The sequence below is a fragment of the Porites lutea genome, chromosome 5, assembly GCF_958299795.1.
Source record: "Porites lutea chromosome 5, jaPorLute2.1, whole genome shotgun sequence".
In the NCBI taxonomy this organism is placed as follows: Eukaryota; Metazoa; Cnidaria; class Anthozoa; order Scleractinia; family Poritidae; genus Porites; species Porites lutea.
Genome location: NC_133205.1, coordinates 41,518,795 through 41,544,356, shown reverse-complemented (window position 1 = coordinate 41,544,356; position 25,562 = coordinate 41,518,795). Strand labels below are relative to the sequence as shown.

Here is a 25,562-nt window from a genome sequence, read left to right as displayed (position 1 = left end):
CAAATGGGAGAATCCCACTTTAAATAAGCAGCTGAAACATGCTGACTTAACTCTCCCGTTCTGATATTATTCTTTAAGTTTATTTTATATATATGTATATATATATATATATATATTTTTGTTCTCATAACATTTTGTGTTATAACCATTGTAATTATTTCAATTTTTACAATTTTCTTCCTTATATTAAGTGTAGTGCTCGCGCAAGTGTTATTCCATGTCTCGCGCATCTTAAAATTGTACGTTAATTTTTCGAAATTTTGATTTGTATCACGTTTCAACTTATACGTCGTTGCTTGTATTAATTCAACCGAACTTACAAACGAATTCACAACTGAAGATGATCGTTGAACGATCGAAACATGTCTTGTCTTAAACTTAAAGTTGTTGTCCATTTCTTAAAAATAGTTACTTGCCTGCTATTATCCAGACCGTTATTATTATTATTATTATTATTATTATTATTATTATTATTATTATTATTTTCAATTATTATGCGTTAACGTTTTGAAGTCGGTCACAAATTACATGAAGAGATTTTTTCCCATTTTCCATTAGTTTAATAGGAAGAGCTGTTTTCCAGCTGTTACACAGAACCCCATCTAAGCTTGACATGTGACTTTGCCCTCATGGACCACAAGCCAAGCGAAATTTTTAACGTATCTGCGACCTATTGGCCTTGAGAGCCTTCCCGCATATTACACAGAAAACTTTGTATTTTCTGCACTTTACTAGTAAAGGGATAAGACAGATAGCTTAATGACGAAGGTGATTTTTAAAACGTCATTTTTGTTTCCTACATGCGCTCGGCGATCTAATTCCACCACAAACTTCCATCTAGCGGCTCGCATACTCGCAACATTATCACTTGCTGTTACCTTAAGCTAGCTACGTGCAAATGGACGCAGCATTATTGGATATTACATGTTGCGTCCCTTCGCACGCCCTGTTCCATGTTGTTTCGCAAACTTTGGAGCCTCTTCGCGAGCCTGCTCGTTGGCCGGCGTAAATGCTTTCTTGACGTGTCGAGATACCTACCTTACACCTAATGTAAACTTATCGTATCTCTGCGTGTCCTTGTAATAGCGCTGACAGGAAGTTGGGCCGTGCTGGGACAAACCAAATAATCATCTTAATTGACGTCTGCCGTCCGTCTTTATGTTAAGCCATAGGTAACAAATAATCAAAACGCTCTCAACTATATAGTTTGATTTTGTTTTAATATAAGTTATAAATATATTCCTCAACACACTCCGCGGCTTTCAGCTAAACACGTTAGCTGAACAGTCGTCGTTTCTAAGCTTACAGCCCAATATCAACCCTCGGACTTACGCGTAAATTCATACCCCCACCGTAGTAAGGGGGGAGGGTTGATGGGACCCCTCCCCAGATTTTTTTATATGTTGTAGTATTTCGAAACGATTTTGTCTTTAGTGGGTGGTGACGCTGTTGGAGGCCTGTGACGTCACTAACAATGGTCGCCATCTTGGTCGCCCACTTGGATATTACCAAGAACTAGAAATTAGATTAAAATCGCGTTAAATGGCAAGCTTCGTGCTTGACATGTAAAATAACACATAAATAAGCACTATGTATCATTTCATCCACAATTTTTACTTTTAATTAATTGTTGAAAAAAAGTTGAACACATCTATTTTCACTCAAAAATGGCTTCACCACCTGCTACTTACGATGTCATATCTCGTACGGAACCATAGTAACTGACCATCACTAAACTTGTCTCAAAACGCGCCCGAACAGCTACTGAAAACATTAGGTGCTGATGCTTGATCATTTAGGAAAAAAAATAGATTAAAAAAAAAAAAAAGTAAAAAACTTCAGATGGTAACTATCAGCCCCCCACCCCCTGTACGTCCGAGGGTTAAGAAGCTTTTTTGTATAATCATTACGTTATTTGCATAAGATTACAATCACTTCATTAGTATATTCTTTAAAAATGTTAGCTTTTAATAAAAGCTAATCTTACAGTCAACCAATAATGATGATGGGCGACACAAAAATTTCTACTCTCAAGCAAGGAAACCCAACGTAAGAATTTATATAAAACCGGACGAATCTGGCCTTGAAGTAGTTCTTGAGTACATTTTTGACGATGCTAGTTCTGTCTCTGTTTCCTGAGAACACCTGGAAATGAAGAACGCCAACTATTACTCTAGTTTTCAGCAATTAATTAAACACCTTAGAAACGTGGAAATGGACGCAAAACAAATTACATTTTACCTTAGCGTCATCTAAATTCGAAGGGTATAGACCTGTAAACAGTCGATAGTTTCAGAGGTGTCTCTGATGTAGGTTATGGTCGCTGTTGTTGACGTTGAGTTAACAGAACCAGAGTCAGCTTACTTTGACTCTGAAGATGACTACCGCACAAGTTGTCAAAACGCCTGTAACTGTCAACAACAACAGTCCAATTCAGGACTACGTTCACCCGGACGACCACACTCAACCTACTCTCCCTGACAAGCAAGGTATTACAGTCGAATCTCCTTACGCACTCTCAAAATGCGAGGACTCAGTGGTCGCTTACGCGAATCAAACCTAGAACATTCGTTTTATTAAGATCAGGTCCCGAGACATCAACCATTTGATGAAAAATTTATTACATATAATTTGTAATTTCAAAGATACGATGCAGTTCCACGTTTTCGTTAAAAGTTCTTCGTCCCACGAGTAAGAACCTAAGATTTAAGAACCTGTTAGGCTAAAATTTGCAATTTAGACCCCCTCTATATAAGAACCTCTTTAGCCTAAAATTTGGAGAAAGGTTCTTATTTGATTGAGGTCATTGATAAAATGTTTATAATATTGTGTTTACAGCACAATCATGTAAATAAAGTTGTTTTGACTCAAGAAATTAGAATTCATGTGAGAATAGATCTCTATTATGGTCATATTAAAATATAAGCAGCATTAGATAGGCAAATTTAAGGGTGCTGATCACTAAAATCTTCTTAGCAACGACATAATTTTTTGCAAGAAATTAAGAACCTATTAAGAACCTAGATAACCTAAATTTATGTTAACGACCATATATGTAAGAACCTGTTTAGGCTAACCCTGGAAAATGTACTTACATAAATGGTGGTTAACATAAATTTAGGCCATCTAGGTTCTTAATAGGTTCTTATAAATTTCTTACAAAAAATTATGTCGTTGCTAAGAAGATTTTAATGATCAGCACCCTTAAATTTCCATACCTAATGACTGCTTATATTTTAATCTTAAATCTTAAGTTCTTGCTCGTGGGTTTTGGCTCGCCACAGAGAGCTGAATCAAGAGAAAACAAGAAGGCGTACAAACTCCTTTAGCAAATATTAAAAAAATAAATAAAAATGATAAAAAACCGGGACTTTTGTTTGTTGTTGTTGTTGTTCGTTTGTTTGTTTCTTCTTTTTATTATTATTAAAAAGCAATATTTAAGAAGCATTTTCTTATTTCATTTTTTCTTCTGTTTGTAATTTCGGGTGCTCCCTAGGCCTCGGCATTTCTACGAAAGGTTCGCCCTCTTCTTCCTGGTTCCTTATACGTTTGCAAACGTGACGCGGCTACGCCTATTTCAGTATTCCCGCCAGTGCACCTAAAACACAGCAATACCATTTTCGCTTGCATTGCCTCAGAGTAGGCGATGTAAAAGACAAAAGAAATGAACGTGGTCTGTGACCTTTATAAGCCCTGCGCAGCCTTTGATGACCGCTCCCTGCTAATAGTACTCGTTAGCTTGTATTTTTTGTTTTCTCATTTTGGGTCCAGTGATAATACTAAAGAGATATGTTTCTTTAAACTGTTGTATTTATATCAAACAATGTATATTTAAGGTGAAAAGCAGCATATCTATTGTGTTATACTTGGGCCGGTATATGTTTATTGCTCGTCGCTGATTTTTCGTCAGCACATCACCTGATTTTGAATTACTTCATGAAGTACGGCTGAAGAGGCACTTAGGTCCACCAACCTGTACAATTTGGTTTGGATCCGCTCCATTTTCCATTTTTATTGCAGACCAGCTGCTTAAAGCATTTTCCATTTTTATCGCAGACCAGCTGAGAGCCTTCCATTTTGTAGCCTGGATAGCAGTTATACTCTACTCTGTCTCCCACGGTAGCATAAACATCGTCGTAATTTCTACGAAAGGGTTGTTTACTCCCGTGTGTTATATCTCCTGGGTCTTGGCAGATGATTTCTAAAAATATGAAATACTTTACCACGGTGTATCATTTACATTAGAGTATAGTTTAGTTTAGCTGTAAAAGTGCGAGGTAAAGTCAAAATGCATTTTATTTTATAGAAAGCTTCACTGCGATTGGTCGTTGGCGCGAGCGGGGTAGGGGGGGGGGGGGGGGTGTTGGAAGGGGGGCCTATACCGAGATGTGCCGCTGGCAGGGTATTGTTTTTTGACCTCTCTGTTCTAAACTGGGTATACAATTTCGTGAGAGTCTGCCAACAGGGTATTGCTTGCACGAAAGGTTTCATTTGCTGGATCAATTTTGTACAATACAAAGGAAATGACTTTAACGTGGATTTGCTGTAATGCATTTGGCAATACGGCGGCGTTCATTTTGTCCTTTGCCCTTAACAAAGTAGTTAAATTGAGGGTGTTGTCCTAAAGAGGGTAGTATTTTAGAATTTCTTTTTCGTCCTAAACAGGGTCAGAGTTTCAAAACCTCAGGGGCTCTCATACCAAAATATTAGTCAAGTAGCCCCCCCCCCCCCTTCCCCCTCCTTCCTCGCCGGGTCGTTGCCCACGGTCTATTAATTAGTGAACAACCACGCTGAAATCAATTCAAAAGACTTAGTGATGTTTTGCTTTAACAAATTATGTTAATCACAATCAACACAAGCTCAATTCAGTTTTAAATTCCTTCCTTAAGCCGCTCTGATTTACACCGTCAAGTTTTCTGCATTTTCAAGAAAACACATGTCTTATTTATTCAGCTATAAAAATAAGTTAAAACTGCTAGTTTTTCATTATATAAGTGACCTTAAATCCTATGAAACCATGCAGCAAAGCACCGCTGGTGAACATATACTCACTGCAAACGGGTTCGATGCCATCCCAACTTCTTATTCCACGGCAAGTTCGAGTTTGAGCTCCGACAAGGGTGTAGGGTTTATTACACTGATACTTGACGGTGGACCAAAACTTTGTGGAGGTATACTGTCTATTACCATTGTCAATTTGCACTGGTCTGCTACATGTTAAACCTACAGAAGCGAAGTCAGTTGAATGCAGCTAATTACCATCCCTAAACAAGTAGCATAAAATAACCGACTGGAAGCACACAAATGAAGCGGTCCTTAAAAAGTACAATCTATGCTCGCAAAGCTAAATCAGGCCTAAGATAAATATCATGATCAAATGAAACGGTTTTTGTTCTTGAACATGCAAATTGGCTACTAAAATTACTGTTGAACCCTGGTGTGCTTTACTCAGAAACCCAGTAAAATGCAGAATAGCAGACAAAAAGCACGCTTATTGGTGAATTAATCCTCTGGGGTCCTCTGGGGTTAGTACGTTTAACTGAGCTTAGAGCAACTGGGTCGAGGCTGTGGCTGGTTTACGGAGACATAGAAGCACGCATGCTCAGGCGCGGTAACGTCAAAGTAGGCTCTTGAATCATGTCGAAGAGAACTAATGACTAACACGCCACAGTAGTAGTAGTACCTGTGTATGTACAATCAAGTCACAATCAAGTAAAGAAACAAGAGTACCTTTTGCCACACAGCTATAGCCACAGTCGCCATCACACACGCATTCATTGTTTTTATTGCAATCTCTTCTCTTAGGATTGCAGGATTTTTTGCAGTATCTGAAAGCTTTCGTATTAGTTCTCTTACAAACGCATTTGGGTTTAGGTCGGTTCCAACTGCCTGTGTTCTCGCATGTCAAGGTACTGCTTCCTTGCATTGTAAAACCTTTGGAACACGTGTATTTCACCTTCTGTCCACTTTCATAATTATTGCCTTGTTTTCTCCCGTTGGATATGTCTCCAGGGTCTGTACACCTTTCCTCTGATTGAAAGAGAGTTTTTTTTAATACAATTAATTTAAAACTGGAGTATGGAGTACTTGGATATTGTTGATATGGTTACAACGTTTGCGTTCATGAGATACAGTACTAATGAGAAACCATAAAGTACGGTTATGGTACTAAAATTCCAATTTATGTACATTAAGCACATCCTGACTGTTTTTTGGAAGTAAATACGGTAGTTTCATAGAAGTATCATGTTTTGTATCGGGATGCTCACTTTTCAACCAAAGTGACAGAGACGAACAGAGGAAGAGGAAGAAATAAATTATAACCTGAGATAATTCTACCACAATGTTGCCGCTAGATGTTGATTGATGTCCGTTATAACGAGAGTAAGAGCATAAGAGCATAACATCACAAAGTAAAACCGGCTGGACCAGGGGCCGGCCGGACCAAGGACCACATACTGTAGTCCTGAATATAGGACTGTAGCTGTTGACAGTGACTGACGTTTCGACAATCTGCGCTATATAATAGTCATCTTCAGAGTCAAAGTGAGTTAGTTGTATCACGTCTGTAAAAGAATTGAACTTTGGTTATTGACCAGATTGGTCAATTTAGTCGCGATGTTATTGGTTGTCTGTCAGTTAAGCCGTGATGTTATTGGCCATGAAGACCCGTTAGGTCTTCGGTACGTTTTGATCCGTCTATTGTAAAAGTGAAACAGTTGTTTATTGTTATTCCAATTGTCAGTTGTCCGTGCCAGTTTTCTCTCGTAGTCAGTTTGCTTCATTCCGTTGATAAGTCGTTTGTACGGTGCCGGTAACTATTGACTACGATTCAGTGGCTTTTGTTCACTACGAGCCTCAGCGCTCCGGAAGTTAAAAAATTCGTACCGTCTGGTTGCTATGAAGTGACGTAATCATCCAGTTGAGTATCCATCACCGTAACACTTTTGCGGTCAACTACCGCGGCGCGCGTAAAGTACTTTAATTAAAACCGTGTTCAAAACCCCGTAGGAAGTCTGTTTATTTTTGAGTCGATTAATGCACTGCTGACTTTCACGAGGTCAACTTTTGCATAAATTATCAAACATTATGTTAAGCGGGAAATCTACCTATGGTTCGCGGGAGAAGCAACTTCTGTAGCGGCGCAAGACAACTGTTTCGAGAGGCGAGGATGTGCTCACAAACTATTCACTATGCGACGAAAGGAGAAATCACTGGCATGATAGCTTCATGTAATGGTAATTTTATCAATCCAGGTCGAGCCGTGTTCGCTCGAGAACGCTGTGACAACCTCGTTTGGCGCGCTTCTCAATACTTCCAAAACATGTTGTAATCGGTAAGTAGACTTAAGCACTTAGTATCGCCAAGTCATTCGAATCAGTGTATACCCAATTCTTTGTCTGAAGATTCTCGCAAACACACATACCAAGTAAATCTGGATGGAAGAGGAAATTGTCTCCCTAAACGCAGCCAGATTATGGATGGCGGCACAATTCAACGTGTCTTCCAGGTCAGCCCTAATTTATAGTTCGTAAGAGTATAAATTGCGATCTCCTTATTTTCGCTTAAGCTTTCTTTGATTAAACTTCAGTAGAAACAAAACAACGCAGACATGACATTCTCCTGCATGAGACATAATCGGCTGAAGGAAATATCTGTTTACAAGTCGGGTAAATTATCCATTCTTGCGCACCGCAAAATCAGCTAAAATCAGTCGCTGGAAACCTGGCAAATTATTAAGCCTGAGCGCTTCTAAGAATAACACGTTTAGAACTTTGACGCGTAGAAAAAAAAAAAAAGGCAGTTGTTCTATATCCTTTCTGGTTCATCCAGGCAGAAGTCCTGGCATGATATCATTATGCCTGAGCGCTTCCAGGATATATAACACGTTTGGCATTTCGACCCGTAGCCGTAAAAAAAAAAATTAGGCAGTTGTTCTATATCCTTTCTGGTTCATCCAGGTAGAAGTCCTGGCATATTATTATGCCTGAGCGCTTCTAGGATATATAACACGTTTAGCATTTCAACCCGTAGCCGTAAAAAAAAATTATGCAGTTGTTCTATATCCTTTCTGGTTCATCCAGGTAGAAGTCCTGGCATGATGTTATTATGCCTGAGCGCTTCTAGGATATATAACACGTTTAGCATTTCGACGCGTGGAAAAAAAAATTAGGTAGTTGTTGTATATCCTTTCTGGTAGTAGATTTGATGTTTCGTCTATAAATGGTACTCTCGTCGTTCGTTTGTGTCCGATCAGTCGCGTGCTAAGTGTAGTGTTTTGGTGGAAAAATGATGACTCCGGAGGTACAAACTCAACCTATTTTCAATTAATGGAGGGGAAGTAATTATGGTCTCACGTGATTAACAACGTATTACATCATGACATTCATCCCTTCCTTAGCAAAAAAAAGTATCAACGATCACAAAATAATAAAATGTTACAGTTCCTTTGGACAGTCCACAGTTCACTGAGGAGCTTAGTAATGGATATGTGTGATGATCGTTTGTAAGGTACCAGAAGTATGAGTCATTTCAGCCTCGCGTATGAATAAACGTTTTGTTATTGTTGTTATCATCACGGATAATCATGTGCTGCCATCCCGGGGGGGGGGGGTACTCCCATACATTACCTATGCGGGTGTGTGCCGCCGAAGGGGGTCGTGAATTTGAAGCTCCTGGTTTAGAACGGGGTATCCATTTCAGACGGGTTTTCTAGAACGGGGTATAATATTTCAAACGCACAAAAGCTCCGCGTTTGTAAGCAGCCATTTGAAATTATTCAGGGACAGATTGCTTTTAAATATACAGTTCAATGCGTTAACAAGCAAACTGTTGTACTCTTCAGTTGCACCCTACAACGGAGTATAAAAAAATTGGCCCATTTCTAGAACGGGGTATCAGTTTTAGAGCGAATTCTAGAACGGGGCATCACTGAATTTTAGGCGAAATTTTTTTTTAGAACGGGTGCCAATTTGGAGTCCCGGGCGGCACATACCCACCCAAGAAATACCCAACTGCTCCACCCCCCCCCCCCCCCGTGTCGCCATTCGCCGTTACACCATAACACTGAGGTTCTTCGCTGATTTCACCAATCTACGTAGCCTAGCAGTCGCAGCATTTTGATCTTGTAGACTATTTCCTGTCTGTCCTCCGGTTTGTCTTTTTCGTTGACATTAGCGAGTAGTCGTCGTAAAGTGGATATCGATTGGTTTGTGTGCAACAGGTATGTTGGTTGAAGTATACACGCGATAGTTTCAGAAGTGTCTCTGATGTAGGTTATGGTCGCTGTTGTTGACGTTGAGTTGACAGATCCAGATTCAGCTTACTTTGACTCTGAAGATGACTACCGCGCAGGTTGTCAAAACACCTGTAACTGTCAACAACAACAGTCCTATTCAGGACTACGTTCACCCGGACGACCACACTCAACCTACTCTCCCTGACAAGCAAGGTATTACAGTCGAATCTCCTTACGCACTCTCAAAATGCGAGGACTCAGTGGTCGCTTACGCGAATCAAACCTAGAACATTCGTTTTATTAAGATCAGGTCCCGTGACATCAACCATTTGATGAAAAATTTATTACATATAATTTGTAATTTCAAAGATACGATGCAGTTCCACGTTTTCGTTAAAAGTTCTTCGTCCCACGAGTGAGAACCTAAGATTTAAGAACCTGTTAGGCTAAAATTTGCAATTTAGACCCCCTCTATATAAGAACCTCTTTAGCCTAAAATTTGGAGAAAGGTTCTTATTTGATTGAGGTCATTGATAAAATGTTTATAATATTGTGTTTACAGCACAATCATGTAAATAAAGTTGTTTTGACTCAAGAAATTAGAATTCATGTGAGAATAGATCTCTATTATGGTCATATTAAAATATAAGCAGCATTAGATAGGCAAATTTAAGGGTGCTGATCACTAAAATCTTCTTAGCAACGACATAATTTTTTGCAAGAAATTAAGAACCTATTAAGAACCTAGATAACCTAAATTTATGTTAACGACCATTTATGTAAGAACCTGTTTAGGCTAACCCTGGAAAATGTACTTACATAAATGGTGGTTAACATAAATTTAGGCCATCTAGGTTCTTAATAGGTTCTTATAAATTTCTTACAAAAAATTATGTCGTTGCTAAGAAGATTTTAATGATCAGCACCCTTAAATTTCCATACCTAATGACTGCTTATATTTTAATCTTAAATCTTAAGTTCTTGCTCGTGGGTTTTGGCTCGCCACAGAGAGCTGAATCAAGAGAAAACAAGAAGGCGTACAAACTCCTTTAGCAAATATTAAAAAAATAAATAAAAATGATAAAAAACCGGGACTTTTGTTTGTTGTTGTTGTTGTTCGTTTGTTTGTTTCTTCTTTTTATTATTATTAAAAAGCAATATTTAAGAAGCATTTTCTTATTTCATTTTTTCTTCTGTTTGTAATTTCGGGTGCTCCCTAGGCCTCGGCATTTCTACGGAAGGTTCGCCCTCTTCTTCCTGGTTCCTTATACGTTTGCAAACGTGACGCGGCTACGCCTATTTCAGTATTCCCGCCAGTGCACCTAAAACACAGCAATACCATTTTCGCTTGCATTGCCTCAAAGTAGGCGATGTAAAAGACAAAAGAAATGAACGTGGTCTGTGACCTTATAAGCCCTGCGTAGCCTTTGATGACCGCTCCCTGCTAATAGTACTCGTTAGCTTGTATTTTCTGTTTTCCCATTTTGGGTCCAGTGATAATACTAAAGAGATCTGTTTCTTTAAAATGTTGTATTATATCAAATAATGTATATTTACGGTGAAAAGCAGCATATATATCGTGTTATACTTGGGCAGGTATATGTTTATTGTTTACGGCTGAAGAGGCACTTAGGTCCACCAACCTGTGCAATTTGGTTTGGATCCGCTCCATTTTCCATTTTTATTGCAGACCAGCTGCTTAAAGCATTTTCCATTTTTATCGCAGACCAGCTGAGAACCTCCCATTTTGTAGCCTGGATAGCAGTTATACTCTACTCTGTCTCCCACGGTAGCATAAACATCGTCGTAATTTCTACGAAAGGATTGTTTACTCCCGTGTGTTATATCTCCTGGGTCTTGGCAGATGATTTCTAAAAATATGAAATACTTTACCACGGTGTATCATTTACATTAGAGTATAGTTTAGTTTAGCTGTAAAAGTGCAAGGTAATGTCAGAATGCATTTTATTTTATACAAAGCTTCACTGTGATTGGTCGTTGGCGCGAGCGGGTGGGGGGAGGTGTTAGAAGGGGGGCCTATACGGGGATGTGCCGCTGGCAGGGTATTGTTTTTGACCTCTCTGTCCTAAACTGGGTATACAATTTCGTGTAAGTCTGTCAACAGGGTATTACTTGCACGAAAGGTTTGATTTGCTGGATCAATTTTGTACAATACAAAGGAAATGACTATAACGTGGATTTGCTGTAATGCATTTGGCAATACGGCGGCGTGCATTTTGTCCTTTGCCCTTAACAAAGCAGTTAAATTGAGGGTGTTTTCTTAAATAGGGTGGTATTTTAGAATTTCTTTTTCGTCCTAAACAGGGTCAGAGTTTCAAAACCTCAGGGGCTCTCATACCAAAATATTAGTCAAGTACCCCCCCCCCCCCCCCCTTCCCCCTCCTTCCTCGGCGGGTCGTTGCCCACGGTCTATTAATTAGTGAACAATCACGCTGAAATCAATTCAAAAGACTTAGTGATGTTTTGCTTTAACAAATTATGTTAATCACAATCAACACAAGCTCAATTCAGTTTTAAATTCCTTCCTTAAGCCGCTCTAATTTACACCGTCAAGTTTTCTCTGCATTTTCAAGAAAACACATATCTTATTTATTCAGCTACAAAAGTAAGTTAAAAGTGCTAGTTTTTCATTATATAAGTGGCCTTAAATCCTATGAAACCATGCAGCAAAGCACCGCTGGTGAACATATACTCACTGCAAACGGGTTCGATGCCATCCCAACTTCTTATTCCACGGCAAGTTCGAGTTTGAGCTCCGACAAGGGTGTAGGGTTTATTACACTGATACTTGACGGTGGACCAAAACTTCGTGGAGGTATACTGTCTATTATCATTGTCAATTTGCACTGGTCTGCTACATGTTAAACCTACAGAAGCGAAGTCAGTTGAATGCAGCTAATTACCATCCCTAAACAAGTAGCATAAAATAACCGACTGGAAGCACACAAATGAAGCGGTCCTTAAAAAGTACAATCTATGCTCGCAAAGCTAAATCAGGCCTAAGATGAATATCATGATCAAATGAAACGTTTTTGTTCTTGAACATGCAAATTGGCTTCTAAAATTACTGTTGAACCCTGGTGTGCTTTACTCAGAAACCCAGTAAAATGCAGAATAGCAGACAAAAAGCACGCTTATTGGTGAATTAATCCTCTGGGGTCCTCCGGGGTTAGTACGTTTAACTGAGCTTAGAGCAACTGGGTCGAGGCTGTGGCTGGTTTACGGAGACATAGAAGCACGCATGCTCAGGCGCGGTAACGTCAAAGTAGGCTCTTGAACCATGTCGAAGAGAACTAATGACTAACACGCCACAGTAGTAGTAGTACCTGTGTATGTAGAAACAAGTCACAATCAAGTACAGAAACAAGAGTACCTTTTGCCACACAGCTATAGCCACAGTCGCCATCACACACGCATTCATTGTTTTTGTTGCAATCTCTTCTCTTAGCTTATTAGTTCTCTTACAAACGCATTTGGGTTTAGGTCGGTTCCAACTGCCTATGTTCTCGCATGTCAAGGTACTGCTTCCTTGCATTGTAAAACCTTTGGAACACGTGTATTTCACCTTCTGTCCACTTTCATAATTATTGCCTTGTTTTCTCCCGTTGGATATGTCTCCAGGGTCTGTACACCTTCCCTCTGATTGAAAGAGAGTTTTTTGTAATACAATTAATTTAAAACTGGAGTATGGAGTACTTGGATATTGTTGATATGGTTACAACGTTTGCGTTCATGAGATACAGTACTAATGAGACACCATAAATGCGGTTATGGTCATAAAATTTTAATTTATGTACATTAAGGTGACTCGACCCAGTTTTTTTGGGGGGGTACCATCCTACTTTGAAGCTCTCTGGTATCCCCACCTTTACCTTTATCGTAAGTCTAACACATAGAATGGATAACATATAGATCTACAATATAACATAACATTTTTGGCGATCGGAGTAAATGTCACGTGGTTATAATGCCACGCCCCTTTGAGGTCTGAGACGAAAATCTGCTGTTGCCGGCATTTTTTCGTGAAAATCTCTCGGCTACACATGGTGCGCATTAGTGCAAGGCACTAATGCGCACCATGTGTAGCCGAGAGATTTTCACGAAAAAATGCCGGCAACAGCAGATTTTCGTCTCAGACCTCAAAGGGGCGTGGCATTATAACCACGTGACATTTACTCTGATCGCCAAAAATTTTATGTTATATCGTAGATTGATCTATATATTATCCATTTTATGTGTTAGACTTACGATAAAAGTAAAGGTGGGGATACCAGAGAGCTTCAAAGTAGGATAGTACCGCCCCCCCAAAACTGGGTCGAGTCACCTTAAGTACATCCTGACTGTTTTTTGCAAGTAAACACGGTAGTTTCATAGAAGTATCATGTTAAACAGGAATCAGGATGCTCACTTTTCAAACAAAGTGACAGAGACGAACAGAGAAAGAGGAAGAAATAGATTATAATCTGAGATAATTCTACCAAAATGTTGCCGCAAGATGTTGTAAAATGTTGTAAAATTTTAAAATGTTGTATTATATCAAACAATGTATAACAATGTATATTTAAGGTGAAAAGCAGCAGATATATCGTGTTATACTTGAGCCGGTATATGTTTATTGCTCGTCGCTGATTTTTCGTCAGCATATCACCTAATTTTAAATTACTTCATGAAGTACGGCTGAAAGGCACTTAGGTCCACCAACCTGTGCAATTTGGTTTGGATCCGCTCCATTTTCCATTTTTATTGCAGACCAGCTGCTTAAAGCATTTTCCATTTTTATCGCAGACCAGCTGAGAGCCTTCCATTTTGTAGCCTGGATAGCAGTTATACTCTACTCTGTCTCCCACGGTAGCGTAAACATCGTCGTAATTTCTACGAAAGGATTGTTTACTCCCGTGTGTTATATCTCCTGGGTCTTGGCAGATGATTTCTAAAAATATGAAATACTTTACCACGGTGTATCATTTATAGTAGAGTATAGTTTAGTTTAGCTGTAAAAGTGCAAGGTAATGTCAGAATGCATTTTATTTTATACAAAGCTTCACTGTGATTGGTCGTTGGCGCGAGCGGGGGGGGGGGAGGTGTTGGAAGGGGGGCCTATACGGGGATGTGCCGCTGGCAGGGTATTGTTTTTGACCTCTCTGTCCTAAACTGGGTATACAATTTCGTGTGAGTCTGTCAACAGGGTATTACTTGCATGAAAGGTTTGATTTGCTGGATCAATTTTGTACAATACAAAGGAAATGACTATAACGTGGATTTGCTGTAATGCATTTGGCAATACGGCGGCGTGCATTTTGTCCTTCGCCCTTAACAAAGTAGTTAAATTGAGGGTGTTGTCCTAAATAGGGTGGTATTTGAGAATTTCTTTTTCGTCCTAAACAGGGTCAGAGTTTCAAAACCTCAGGGGCTCTCATACCAAAATATTAGTCAAGTACCCCCCCCCCCCCCCTCCCAGCGGGTCGTTGCCCACGGTCTATTAATTAGTGAACAATCACGCTGAAATCAATTCAAAAGACTTAGTGATGTTTTGCTTTAACAAATTATGTTAATCACAACCAACACAAGCTCAATTCAGTTTTAAATTCCTTCCTTAAGCCGCTCTGATTTACACCGTCAAGTTTTCTGCATTTTCAAGAAAACACATGTCTTATTTATTCAGCCATAAAAGTAACTTAAAAGTTCTAGTTTTTAATTTTATAAGTGACCTTAAATCCTATGAAACCATGCAGCAAAGCACCGCTGGTGAACATATACTCACTGCAAACGGGTTCGATGCCATCCCAACTTCTTATTCCACGGCAAGTTCGAGTTTGAGCTCCGACAAGGGTGTAGGGTTTATTACACTGATACTTGACGGTGGACCAAAACTTTGTGGAGGTATACTGTCTATTACCATTGTCAATTTGCACTGGTCTGCTACATGTTAAACCTACAGAAGCGAAGTCAGTTGAATGCAGCTAATTACCATCCCTAAACAAGTAGCATAAAATAACCGACTGGAAGCACACAAATGAAGCGGTCCTTAAAAAGTACAATCTATGCTCGCAAAGCTAAATCAGGCCTAAGATAAATATCATGATCAAATGAAACGTTTTTGTCCTTGAACATCCAAATTGGCTACTAAAATTACTGTTGAACCCTGGTGTGCTTTACTCAGAAACCCAGTAAAATGCAGAATAGCAGACAAAAAGCACGCTTATTGGTGAATTAATCCTCTGGAGTCCTCTGGGGTTAGTACGTTTAACTGAGCTTAGAGCAACTGGGTCGAGGCTGTGGCTGGTTTACGGAGACATAGAAGCACGCATGCTCAGGCGCGGCAACGTCAAAGTAGCCTCTTGAATCATGTCGAAGAGAACTAATGACTAACACGCCACAGTAGTAGTACCTGTGTATGTACAATCAAGTCACAATCAAGTACAGAAACAAGAGTACCTTTTGCCACACAGCTATAGCCACAGTCGCCATCACACACGCATTCATTGTTTTTATTGCAATCTCTTCTCTTAGGATTGCAGGATTTTTTGCAGTATCTGAAAGCTTTCGTATTAGTTCTCTTACAAACGCATTTGGGCTTAGGTCGGTTCCAACTGCCTGTGTTCTTGCATGTCAAGGTACTGCTTCCTTGCATTGTAAAACCTTTGGAACACGTGTATTTCACCTTCTGTCCACTTTCATAATTATTGCCTTGTTTTCTACCGTTGGATATGTCTCCAGGGTCTGTACACCTTCCCTCTGATTGAAAGAGAGTTTTTTTCTTGTAATACAATTAATTTAAAACTGGAGTATGGAGTATTTGGATAGTGTTGATATGGTTACAACGTTTGCGTCCATGAGATACAGTACTAATGAGAAACCATAAAGTACGCTTATGGTACTAAAATTCCAATTTATGTACATTAAGCACATCCTGACTGTTTTTTGCAAGTAAATACGGTAGTTTTATAGAGGTATAATGTTAAACAGAAATCGGGATGCTCACTTTTCAACCAAAGTGACAGAAACGAACAGAGGAAGAGGAAGAAATAAATTATGATCTGAGAAAATTTTACCAATTAATGTTGCTACAAGATGCTGATTGATGTCCGTTATAACGAGAGTAAGGGCAATAGAATTGTGCCGTCGGGACCGGGAGAGGTGTTTGTAAGTCCGTAATCGCAAAAGTTTGTGATAGCGGGAGTTTGTTTCAGTCAAACGTCTGAAATTTTCGCCGAGCATTCAACTGCTGTCCGTATTAGCGGGGTGTCGGTAATAACGAGATGTCCGCAAGGCGAAGGTTGACTGTAAAAGCCTTTGTTTGTTTGTAAGAACAGAGTTCAATAAGGAAGTGATTTTTTTCTGGATAAAGTCAACTCCCTTTAAAGCGGACACTGTTGGGACCTCTAGTTAGTTAGTTAGTGTCCTTATTAGCGAGAGTCCGTAGCAGCGGGAGTCTATTTCAGTCAAACGTCTGTAAATTATTTTTGCCTGGGAATCAGTAGCTGCTGTCTGTATTATCGGGGTGTCCGTCATAGAAAGGTGTCCGAAAGGCGAGAGTTGACTGTAAGGGGGACGAATCGCTTGTGTGAGAGGAGGACACTAAATAGAGGAATCATTACTATACGGTTCAACTAACTGCAGATTGGCGTTTCTCCGTCCCATTTCCCATTTCCTCTGCACGTTCTTTTTTTAGGCCCTTGTAGTTTGTAACTGGAAGAGCATCGATACTTGATAACGGAACCAAAGGTAGTGTTTGTGCCACGAACTCGTCCGTTAGATGGTATCTCAGGCGTCGGACAACGGCGATCTGCCACAGAGAAAGAAACATGTGCAAGGCAACATTTGTTTTTTGGTAATATCAGTTTATCAAGCCGTATCTCTCTGGCTAAGACCCAGGGCTAATACAACTTTATTCGGTGTGATAAGGAAAATCAAACATCAACCTCATAGTCATCCGGATAATAGATCAAAAAAAAAAAAAACTGATTTACGAGCGCGAAACAGGGACCTAAGGCGGGGAGGGGGGGGGGGGGGGGGGGTTGAAGGCGGGGTATGTTTTTTCTTTGTCTTTTGCATACTGACTCTTAGCCTATAAGTGGGAGAGACTGCTCGCGGTGATCGCCATAAAGAGTGCCTCTGCATCAAATGAATTCCAAAACTACATGTAATGGTTAAGTTTTGTTATTTAAAACAACATTTAGGCACTGAATCTTTTTCTTGTCGTCTGTTGCAACGAGATGGTAAAGGATGGACATGCATTGAAAACGTCGACACTGATCCAAATTAAGTGTTTCACGACTAATCACACTCAATTCAAAATATTTTCGATACAGATGAAATTATTTTCTTTACATCGTTACTAGGGGGGGGTGGGGGGGGGGGGGTATCAACCCCTTCCTTCATTCAGTGTGGCCGGGTAGCTCAAAGCGGAAGTTTTTACAGTAAATCTCGCTGAAACGACTTATCCTAGAGCACGTTCTATAAAGGTTTTCTTTATTGCTCTACCAGTATATCCGGATGATGTATTAAGGGAAATATTTTGTTTAATCAATTGTAATAAAAATGAAAAAAAAAATATATCAAAACAGGGAAAAAGAAAATTTTCTTTTAAAATGCCAGGTGATCGTTTTACTTCCTCCTCGCTTCTTCCGTTACCACACGGTGAGGAATATGATCCTTTGAAAAATAAATAAGAATGAACCACTCCTATCAATCCCGTCGATATGAAACTACGAAATTGACAGGCAGTGTAAGCTGAAAAGACAAAGATGTTGCAATTAAGATACACACCTGTCTTGACGCAGCTAAAGCCACAGTCGCCATCGCACAGGCAACGTCTATTTCCTTTGCAAGGGCTGTCTTGGGAAGGATCGCATGACTTAACACAAAAATCTTTTTTATTTGTGTTTGTGCGGGTGCAGTTTTTGGATTGAATGCCTATAAAATGAATTACACATTTTTGTCAAATATAACTGTTTAGCTCTACTTCTTTTACCGAGACACCTCAGGACTCTATGGGCATACGCTCGCTGCAAGCAATCGCGCGATATTACGAAAATAAAGCAAATGAAATCTCCTAAAATAAATGCTTGTCAGATAACCTTAGGGTTCTACACTATCTGCAAAGCCAGCCATCACAGCGTAAACAACGAATCTGGACCCACACGTAAGTGCTTTGTTGCCTACTGTACATATACTTCACTACATCGTTGATTTTCATACTGTACATTCTATCACTATATTTGCTTCAGATTTCACGTAAGGAGCTTACGCGTGCTATCATGAGGTCCGATTTATTCTAAGTGAAAGACATGTGGAGCTGCATTTTCAACAAAGAAACATAGGCAAATATTTCTAACAACCGAACAGTAAGTAAACTGATTTCATCAAGTGAAAACGTTACAACTGATTGAAATATGAACCAAAATAAGTTTACCTTGAATAAGTACAGAGAGAATTACTACTGCGTTAAATGGGGAGGGGAAAAGGGTGGCGGAGCCTGTAGACATGCCTTTAATGCCGCAGTTCCATGATACCAGAATCTGGTATCATGCTCTGATTGCTCAAATGTCTTCATGTTGACAGATTCGCGGTGTTGTTGACAGTATCGCTCTCTTTCAATATCACGCTCCTACAGTTCGGTAAAAGATTTTTTAAAGCACGGATTTCGAGCAAGCAATACAAATTTCTTTGCGAGATTTTTCGCTTATTCCTAGGCTCCAAGAAGAGCAAAAAATACGCCTGTGATCTATTGCAAAAAGAAAAAGAAGCATTCAAAATACATGAAGCTTTTCTTATACTCTCCCGTGGTAAACTACGGTCACATTTACAAAGCGATTAACTTATAAACCGACGTTCAAAAGGCACAGCATAATAATCACGCTATTACACCAGAAGCGTGATAAAACCCAAGAATCAGTGGATATATGCAAAGAATACATATTGCGTACAGCAAAGCCTTGTGTTCCAAGAACGCATATTTAAACCACAACTGTACGGAGCGAGCAGTTGTTGCTCTCTTGCATGGCTTTTACCTAGCGTTTACGAAGTCGTTCGCGTCGCTTGTCAGTCGCGTAGTTGACAAACCAAATACGCAGCTGAAAAGCGACGCCAACGACTTTGTAAACGCTAAAAACCATGCTGGCGAAAGAAACCTCTGCTCGCAGGTTAGTACAAAGATAACAGCGGTTGAGGAACATCAGGGAAATTGATTATTACTGACTTTTACAAGATTTTGAGCAGACATACTTTATAGCACGGACAACAAATTCAACACGAATACTTTTCTACTCAAACTGAATAGTTATGTCGTATAAGGTGCTAAACTTACACGTTTTTCCTCCGCGGAAAAAAAAAAATCTACCAATAGTAATGTTTCGTTTGGCACATTATAAGAAGCTATGTAAACGAGAATTATGATGCGAACTGTGAGGGATCTCCTTGAGAATCTATTCGTCTGTTCTTTACCAGTCGAACGCGGCGCATTTTTCTCTGAAACGTGTTTACTAGTATTTCTCTTTGCTGAAGCTGTTGGTACTCGAGTTGGCGATTGAAGTTAAGTAGATCTCTTTGCTTGCACTCTTACGGCTTCATCTCGAATCAATTTTTTTTTTTTTTTACAAAAGCGACATAATAAGCTGACAATCAATGATGCTGACGTGTTGACAACTAGTATAAATACGTATTTGTAAAAAGCTAAAATTTTCTACCGCTAATTTTCATCAAATTATGTTTCTACGGCCATATAATCTTACTGTTAGTATTTATACTTTCAAGAGCCCTGGTAAAAACTAATGAGGGTAAATGTCTTCTATTTTCTCCTACCAAATGGCACTTACCCAAGCAACGTGGAACAGAGGAACTCCAACTCGTATTAGCTTGACAATATATAACATCAGTCCCCACTAGAGTGTAATTCTTGTCACATACAAACTTGACTGAGCCACCATAGATGTATCCTTTCTTGACAATCTGCTCTCCATTTGATGATTTCCCAGGATCACCACATTCAACAACTATAATTTTTTCAGGGAAGTCAATTTTTTAACCTTCATTTGTCGTTTATACATCAGATAAACTATTGTAGAAAATCAAGATTGGGGGATATCAAGACTACAACTTGGATAAACGAACACAAGTTAATTCTTCTTTCAACCGTTCAAAATTACGAGCTACCTCATTTTGCAGCCATTGCAAAAATTCACCCGCAAATTTCAATAGCTGTGTCAAAGCGAAAGCGAACCCCTCATTGACAAGCCTCTTCTCCGTTCGACAACGCATTTTTAGGAGATCCCAATTCACGACTTTAGATTTGAGAAGATAAATATAATTACGTAAATGCAGACATAAGCTCCTTGTAACAAACTTTAAAGAAATTGTGCACGCCCAGGGGAATGATTTAGAAGCGTGAAAGATGTCCCCCAATTGTGAGCGATGATGTTGCTAAACAGCTCAAGGTTTTGTGACTTGTGAGAATCGCGGCTTTGAGACTTGTGGCAATAATAAGATCCGTAACTCTTTTTCTTAAATCTCTCAACGATTATAAACATTTTATTTCAAAAACTACCCTTAAAAAGATTTACAAATTTTTCAGTGATCCAGTTGCCCGAATTCTTGAAGTCAGACCGAGAAATCCCCTAGCTTACTAACCAATCTTGTGTGATGGCTGGGTGTTTATGCTACATTAAGCTGTTCCTATAAAATACTTATCTGTCGGCAACTTACTTTTGCATTCAGGGATGGTCTCATTCCATGTTCCTTCTACGCAAGATATTATTTCTGACCCAAGCAGCTGGTAACCAACGTTACATCGAAATTGAATGGACGATCCAGAACTGTAATCCTCTCCGATGATTGAACCATTTGTGAAAGGTTCTGGATTCTTGCAATTGCCTTTAGGCGAGAAAGAGAACGAAAATGTTCTACGTATTTTTGCTCAAAGGAGAAATATTTCACCAAAAAATCAGTCTAGTCCATTTTCATATCTCAAACTTTCACAAGTTGGAATACTGCCGTTCCATTTTCCTTGAACACATTTGATCTGCCTCACTCCTTGCAACTTAAATCCCTTATTACATGAAAAAGATACTAATGTTCCATTTTCATTGCCATTTTTGTGTATTTTTCCATTCCTAAGGATTTGTAGAGGATCACAAGACGCTGAAGATGAAACGAGAAGTCATGAAAAGTAAACACGTTATCAGTGCCATAAACATACCCAGGACCCATGAAAGTTTGATAGGCCTAAGTAAAAAGACGATAGAAGAAGAGCTCAGCTGCTTTTTCTGTCTGGATAGGAGTAACTGATGATTAAGCGTTTAACCAACAGCAGTAAGTCCGAATCATAAACAGGAAGCTTCTGGGATTAACCCTAAAAGCACCAAGTGAATCCTATGATTAAGGTGTTTTGTTTGTTTCCGTTTGGTTTGTTTTTTGTTTTGTTTTGAATTCTTCGCGCCCTTTGACACACAAATTTCACAATTTCATGATCCACGCCACTGCCTTGAAGTTCGCCATCTTTACCTACCTGGAGCAGAACATCCATAAAGCTCCAATCTAAGACAAGGAACCACAGGAACTGTTGAATCCATCAAAAACCGAAACGGGTCTTTTGGGTATATCCTGATTGATCGTGTCCTGATTGGTGGCTGGAAGACATTCTTTTTCAAGGATCTGCTGTTTTGATTACCTTTAAGTAGCTGTAAACAGAAAAAAAGGCCTATATTTATATTCCTAGCTCAGTAATAGCTATGTTAGCAAAGAAAATTATGGAGCTTTGTATTTAATAGTGATAAAATTTGTAAAAATGAATGTACTTGTAATGTGTCATCAAATATTTACAAGTGACATTGTGGTCGCGATATTGACGACTCTGTTTTGGGTTTGTGTGTTTAAACGCCGCAGTAGTTTAGGCTCCACGAAAACAGAATAAAAGATATATGTTAAGAATGTTGTTATGTTCTGAAAAGAGCCAACGAGATGTCAGGAATCTAAACCGCAAGCATCAACACCGTGATGGTGATTATCTTATCGTTTTGCCATTTGCTTGCGTTTTGTTCCCTTCAATGTGAATGGTCATGACAGGGTAATCATTCCGAAAAAAAAGGTGGTTTTGTTTCTAACGTCGACAGTAACTTTATAATTCTGGTAAAACCACCACTGATAGTTTTCAGAAAAAGTTACCTTTTTGTACGATGTCCATTTGTCGTCTCTCATGTATGTAAGTTCAAAATTTCTGGCCCAACTAAAATCGCGAAAACTTCCCTGGGTTGTTATTGCTGTTATAAGGTTTTCTTCGTCCCAAGTAATTTGTATATACGGTGATATATCTCCCGGAGCTGAGCACCAGGCTCTCGGTCCATCCAGCCGTGCAAATGCAGGTGCGTGATTGGTGCTTAACACAGATGATGACGTAATACCATTATCTGGGATTCTTTTGTCTTGCATTCCAAGTTCGCTGCTACATCCTAATGCTTAGAAACAAAACGTTAGTATGACATCACACAAATAGAACTTATATTTAAGAGACACTGATGGACCTAATCGTACAGAGTAATGGTGACTCAGTAACACGATAAAAGCTAATTAAGTCAGATGCAAAAGCTAAAAAAAACGAGTTTGCAGAGTAGGCTGAACGAGACGTTAAGATTTTTATCTGGATTAGCAGGGCCAAGACGCTTCTCAATTACATGTCTATGAAACAACAAATACATTATTATTTGGATCCAAGTAATAACCACTGATTTTTACCTGTAACCTGTCTTTAAACTTGCGCATGCGTCTGTATATATGACGGAAACGCCGATAAACAAGACGTGGGTGCTTTGTAATGCTGTTAAATTATCCCTAACCGTCTCCTATTTTCCCTTGCGTTCACTTTCAGTTTTTTAAATGAGCGATACGATGCGATAAAAATATGATTGAAAACAAACATGAAATGAGAAATTCCGATGTATTACAAATTATCGACTCAAAAAATCTTGTTTTTCCTTGGTTTTAAGAGTAAACAAAAACTTCAGACTCCACGTTTCAACGCATTACCGCACCTACAATGACTGCTTTAATTAAAGCTGAGTTCTTTAGCCTGAATGCTTAATCGCATTATTGGTGCTTCATCTCCAGCTCTGTATTCTATTTTTTCACATCAAAGTTATACTTCCTTAATGTCCTGCACGCATGATCTCTCAAGTAATACACCGCAAATTTTATTTGTAAAGTGTATTTACATAAAATCTCATTATCTCTTACGTTTATAAAAGTTAATACCGTTGTTAAGTTGGTTTGTGGTGACTTTCTTTTTCCTCCCGTTGTGAGGTGCAAATTGTATGCCGACACACACTAAGGTTAGCACACTCTCAAAGACCAGCCATTTTTGGATCCTAAAATCACCTTAATATTGATACTTACTTGCACTTGCAGAACGTTGACCTATGGAAATCAGTGTAGCCCCAAATAACCACATTAAAATCTGATGAAAATAAGACAATTATAAAAAGAAATTATTCGGACTTTCACCTAAATGAGTATTACGTACATAGATGGCTAGCATTATTTTTCTCTTCCAAGTGACACAAAAGAAATGAAGTTGAATAAATTAGTTTTAGGTAATTAAATCGGAGAAACAAAAACTGCCTAGAATTTTCTATTGGCTGAGGAAGTCTAAACATTTCTAGATGACCGTTCCATGCATGTACAATCAGTTCGAAGCTTATCTAATAAATTCCTTACGATTTTCTGAAAAGTTTTTTATTTCCATTTCACTCCTCAGGTTAAGCTATTTTTCGTAGAGAAAGGAATCCTAAAATTTTCGGAACCGAAAATACGATAAAATTCTCACTTTCCTAAAACTTTCAATTGGAAGCTAAATTTTTATCGGGGAAATAAGGCTGAAGCCCTTGTAATTTCGAAAAGACTGAAGTTGTCTTGGCTTGCGTAGACGTATTATTTTCAGAGAGAGAATTGGCCAAGCGAAAACTTTTTTTTCAGATACTATCGCTGCAATCGCTGAGGTAGAATTTTTTCTTTCTCGATAACTACCAAAAACGGGTGCCGTTCATGATCATTTACAGGTCCTTTTTGTAGGGGAAATTTATTTAGCTTATAGATAACCCGCCTTGCGTGCTTTTGCGCACACTGAAAGCGTGTTGTGCTTTTTCGCACGGAGCTTTTGTTTGAAAACTTTAACGCGCTCTTTTGTTCGACTTGCTCACGCTTAATTGTCTCAAGCGTGTCCTCTGAAACAAAAGAAATTGCTAATGAGGCAAGATTGCACGCTTGCACGCGTTAAAATAAATTCTTTTGTTTTAAAGTGAAAGCGTGTCGTGCGCGTGCTTTCACCTTTAGCATTAAAATCCTGTGGAGGGTCACATTTGACACGTTTCATAACTATTCACTAAAAGCCATATATCTTTGCTCCTTTCGAAAAAAAAAAAAATTAGATCAATTTAAGCTAGTTTAAAAGCCAATGCAATGTATTAAAAGTAAATGGTTCGAATTTGCCGTTTCGCTTCCTTTCTACCTTTTAGCGGCTGCTACATATACTATTTTGCTGAAAATATTCTTTGTTAGAATAGAAGCAGAATGTCAGTTAGTTTATTTTCTTATGCGGTCATTAAAAAAATCCTGAGCAGGCCTGTATCAAATAACGGAAGACAAATGTGCTGACACTCCCAACCAACAAGAGACTTAGCCGAATGGATTCAAACGAAGAAAAATGTTTCACAGACTTCCTATTATCAGTGCACTTGCAACTCACATCACTTAATATACAGATATACAGCTGTTTATTTGAAACCTCTTCACGGTAATAAAGTTCAACTCTTCGAAGCTTGTCTGTGGCGCAAACACCTCCGATGAGCAGAGCGGTGTTTACACTAGCCGATGGTTTATTTTAGCATGAAGTAAACCTTTACAGGGACAACAGTTAATTTGTACCTTGAGAACATACCTTATATCCAAGTGAAAACATGTCGAGGAGTTACTCAAAGATGGATTTTCCAGTGGAGGCTCTCCTTTGTTGATATCGACTCTGCTATTCTACAAGCAACTCTGCAACTGATTCAGTTATCGTGCAATGGTTGTTGACCTTTTAAGACGCAAAAAGGTCACGTTTTCCCAAAATTAATGATGTCATGCCAAGAACTGAAGAAAGTGGCGAGTGGGTTGGGTGAAAATGTGTAGCATACTTTATTTATCGTTTTCAGTCATAAGATTATTAAGCTGTTTAATATGAGATATTTTAATAGCGGTACAAAATCAGAAAGGTCTATTTTAACAGGGAATCGTTTTGATGAATATAATTAACAATTACAAGTCTTTATTTGGG

The 25,562-nt window shown here is 39.0% G+C and overlaps 2 protein-coding genes across 2 annotated transcripts; both read right to left on the bottom strand.

The window, feature by feature from the left end:
- Positions 1-1,049: 1,049 nt before the first annotated feature.
- Positions 1,050-12,708, bottom strand: LOC140938398 (protein lev-9-like; the record flags this gene model as incomplete). The annotated part of the gene is made up of 7 exons (XM_073387883.1): positions 1,050-2,145; positions 3,974-4,201; positions 5,053-5,223; positions 5,731-6,030; positions 10,882-11,109; positions 11,956-12,126; positions 12,633-12,708. Coding segments are annotated over 7 exons (1,203 nt in total), but the record flags the coding sequence as incomplete, so codon positions are not given.
- A 5-nt stretch (positions 12,709-12,713) lies between these two features.
- On the bottom strand, positions 12,714-25,266 carry LOC140938397 (protein lev-9-like; the record flags this gene model as incomplete). The annotated part of the gene is made up of 10 exons (XM_073387882.1): positions 25,185-25,266; positions 23,645-23,705; positions 22,421-22,710; positions 21,765-21,936; positions 18,029-18,175; positions 16,875-17,045; positions 15,695-15,994; positions 15,021-15,191; positions 13,962-14,189; positions 12,714-12,898 (listed from the first exon to the last, which is right to left on the bottom strand). Coding segments are annotated over exons 1-10 (1,746 nt in total), but the record flags the coding sequence as incomplete, so codon positions are not given.
- Positions 25,267-25,562: the final 296 nt, after the last annotated feature.